General features: G+C 44.0%; 1 protein-coding gene across 2 annotated transcripts in view; it reads left to right on the top strand.

Moving 5' to 3' along the window:
- Window positions 1-2,811, top strand: part of PUS10 (pseudouridine synthase 10) — a 124,407-nt gene extending 121,596 nt beyond the window's left edge. For both annotated transcript variants that reach the window (XM_040351140.1, XM_040351142.1), the window contains exon 18: window positions 2,590-2,811. In XM_040351140.1, the coding sequence (XP_040207074.1) occupies window positions 2,590-2,628 (39 nt within the window). In that variant the 3' untranslated portion in view covers window positions 2,629-2,811. The remainder of the gene's footprint in view (window positions 1-2,589) is intronic.
- The last annotated feature ends 1,222 nt before the right edge of the window (window positions 2,812-4,033 follow it).

Here is a 4,033-nt window from a genome sequence, read left to right on the forward strand (position 1 = left end):
TTTTTATATATTTTTGGGGATATTATAGCAAAAAGTCAAAAATATTGCTTTTTTTTTTTTTTCAAACTTTGTCGCTCTATTAAACAAGCTATCATATTTAAACTCAGTTTTGTAAAATATACATGAAAAAGAAAATGAATGATGTGACAACAGGGTCTCGAGAAGAGGAGTTTCATGTGAACCAAAGACAGCTATGGATTCTCAGAGTGTTGCCTAATGCATCACAGATCAGGTCCTGTTTAATCAAGTAGTAGTACCAACCATAGGGAGGAAAGAGGGGCAAGAAGGTATGGCAAGATGAGAAAATTGGGGATGGAGGCTTAAGGGTCAGGGCACACACAGGGCCGGATTCCAGACAAGGCCAGGCCTCGGGGCGGCAGTGGGTGCAGGGGAGGCATTGCAGCTAAGAGGAGAGGAGAATTTTATTTCGGGAGTCCCCCCAGGTCATGTCACGGATAGTGAGAGGAGAGAAAACAGAGGAAAGAGGAGGTGAGATGGTTCTCAATGTCATATTCGGCAGCAGCACCCCCTCCCACTTCTCAATGTCCTGCCGAAAAAGTCCCCCGGCGGATAATGTCCCTCCTGTACTGCGCAGGCGGGGGCGGCATTGAAGGACCCGGCCTTGGGGCGGTAAAGGGATTAAATCCGGGCCTGGGCACACAAGTCGATCATGGATGGTCATAACACTAGCAAGTTGTGATCAAAATTTGCCAGTAGGTGTTGGTTGAACCTGTGGCATTGGCTGCCAGGTGGGTAAATATTGTGGGTCATAATATGTGTGTCTATTGCAACTGTAAAACCATAATAAACATGAACTTCTCACCAAAGGATGACTTCTGCCCATAATGCACTTGTAATAGAAGAGGCGATGTACTTACCTTCTGGCGGTCCATGTCTTGAAAAGCCACGGTTTCTCTGCTCTCCATCTACTGCAGGTATTTGACACAGAATGTGGTGGCCATGGAGAAGCAGATTGGCAGCTTTTTATCACAGGAATTTCTGGGAAGATATGTGTATTGCCTATTCTGTTACAAGCTGCTTTGTGTGCAGAAGTGACCCTGTGGTTGTTGTTGCACATGATTTTTTTAGGCCTGGTTCACACTAGTGCGATTTTCTGTTGCGAGTTCAGCCACATAGTAAAGTATGATAATGGAAATCCTATTGATTTGAATGGTGCCCGCTAACCTCAATGCAATGTACCTGCAATGCGAATTTGGAAAGGAACCTGTGCTACTTTGGTGCAGTGAGTGAGGCACAATTTGTTATAGATGCACAAAAAATGCATCCAGGTGAGTTTTTTGGTCCGTTTTTGCCCACGATGTGGTTGCTTAGAAGCCGGCACCTGCTGGCATCCTAACAAACAGTGATTCATCTCTGCTGTCAGACGGGATTCTTGGCTGAAAGCAGATTATAAACAAATAAGCCTATCGGCACAAATGTAGGGAGGACCCCCATGCCAAAAAAAATGGCGTGAGGTCCTCCCCCAAATCCATACCAGACCCTTATCTGAGCATGCAGCCGCACTAGTGTGAACCTAGCCCTAAAGCGGTAGTAAACTCTGCTTCAGAACTTGTACCTACAGGTAAGCCTATAACGACGCTTGGCTAAAGGTGAATGTTTCCTAAACTTGCGGTGTTTAGGAGATTTTCACACTGGAAGCAGCCAGTGATGTCACCGGCGCATGTGAACTGCACTCTGAATTGGCAGCACGCTGAGTATGCTGTCAGTTGGGAGCACTGTGCCATGGCTGTGACTCCCGTGCTCAGGCACAAGAGTGACGCCATCTTGGCTCATTACATTCAAACAGCCAGAGCCTGCAAACCAAGAAGGAAGCCCGAGTGACAATGGAAGCGCCGACCACAGTGACAGCATGCCGCCGGAGGGCATGGGGTTTTAGGGTAAGTCTGCCATAGTGTTGACAGTCCTGTTGCTCAGCTGGGAGATTGCTCTACTGGGTTGAACAAAACAAAAAATTCATTGTGTGTACCAAGCTTAAGCTAACTAAAGGTCTGTTGTTTAGCACAGTGTTTCCCAACTCCAGTCCTCAAGGCACACCAACAGGTCATGTTTTCAGGATTTCCCTCACGGCTGTGGTAATTACTAAGGCAGTGAAACTCATCAAATCACCTGTGCAAAATAATGGAAAGTCTGGAAACATGACCTGTTGGTGTGCCTTGAGGACTGGAGTTGGGAAACACTGGTTTAGCACCAACCTAAAGCATGGTACATTCTGCAACCCAACGAAAAAAGCTGACAAAAACGGACAGATCGCCATACCAACACCAAGTGATGTTGGTGCAGCAATCTCCCCTGCTGTGCTATTATATTCTGACAGGAATCTCCCTTCCCCACCAGAATATCATTGATCAGCACTCGCAGCCATTGGCTGTAAGTGCTGATCGGATTGCTCATTTTCCAGCAAGTCCCATCGGCAAAAGCCGGTTGTTAGTCGGTCAATACATTTTTAGTTGCTTAGTCACTCAAAAATTGCTAGCAGTTGGAAGTGGCTATAAATCAGTGTAGCATGTTCTACCAAATAGCATGTAGTAGCCTGTGCTAATTGTATTTTCTCTCTGATTTTTCCTTCAGTCTGTGGACGTGGACTGGCCTCCTGCTTTGGATGACTGAATACTCTGTTCAATGGATGATTGCCCTGAAGACCAATCTTGCCGACCGGCAGGACACTGCAGTATTATTTGGATCATGTTGATCTGTTTTTATTCTCACAATTACTAGTATTCAAATTATTTTATGTTCTTAGCCTGTGATAATCATGAACAAGGAAATAAAGAATGTTACTGCAGTGGAAAATCCTGTATCACAATTGCATTTTTGCTATAATTTCAGATAACATTCTATGACTCTATGTTGTAAAGCCCCTTTTTTATCTTCTTCTGAAATACTCCTTGAAGATTCCTGAAACCTTAGGCTCCATGCATACTGGTTTAAAGATCTTCAGGAGTTTTGTTTTCTGCCTGTAGAAGCAGCTCAATGTTATGTTTTAAAGTTATAAACCCACTTTGAAAAATAAAATAAAAACTAATGCCTGCAAGACGATGGCATAATGAGATAGTATGCATAGCATACTAGCTGTTTATGTAATACTCACCTGAGATCGAAGCCCTTGCTGCATTGCCCGTGCACAGCCCCGGCCGGCGACATCACTTCCGGGGGTTACTTCTGGGTATCACGGCTTCAGCGCTGTGATTGTCCGGAGCCGCGATGACGTGACTCCCGCGCGGGAGCCGCCGGTAACGGCACAGTATAACTGAAGCAACAGCATGTCATGATGACTTTGGCTCATGTAGACACAGGGTATATCTCCTAAGCCATGCATGTTTAGGAGATATCCAGGGTAGCTACAGGTAAGCCTTAATATAGGCTTACCTGTAGCAAAAAGTTTGTTGTAAGGGTTTACAAACACTATAAAGCGGAGTTCCACCCTAAAAATGAACTTTCTATTAACAGCTTGCCTTTAATGTTAAAAAAATATATATATATATATATATATATATATATATTATATAGTTTACCTTATAGAGAGATACAGACAGCAATACAAATCTGACGTAGCCCTCCTTGCTCAATTGACAATAAAAAAATGGCTGAAATCTTTTCAGTTACAGAGTCCAGAGCTTTATTTACCATAAAGCAGCACATTCAAATACTACTTCCCCTTGGTAGACTCTGCTTCTCTAAAGAGAGTTTACCTTTTTAAATCAGAGAGGTTTATATTTTTACAGAACAAAAGGTCCTTCCATTTTTTTGATTATAACATAGAAAGGAATAAGGACAGCGAGACACGTGCATACAGAGAGGAGACCGCCCGTAATGTGGTCTCAACCAGAAGGTTTTTTTTTTTTTTCGTTACCTTGCCTAGTTCCTGGTCCTAGGTGGTTCAACTTCCTGCCCGAAGACCCCATTGCCTCCTGGGAAATGAGTGTCATCATTTCCCAGGAGTCTCTGGGCATTACTGTGCCTAAAAATCGCCCAGCATGCACCTCTCCCTGAAAACCAGGAAGAAAAAGGAACT

The sequence above is a fragment of the Rana temporaria genome, chromosome 4, assembly GCF_905171775.1.
Source record: "Rana temporaria chromosome 4, aRanTem1.1, whole genome shotgun sequence".
In the NCBI taxonomy this organism is placed as follows: Eukaryota; Metazoa; Chordata; class Amphibia; order Anura; family Ranidae; genus Rana; species Rana temporaria.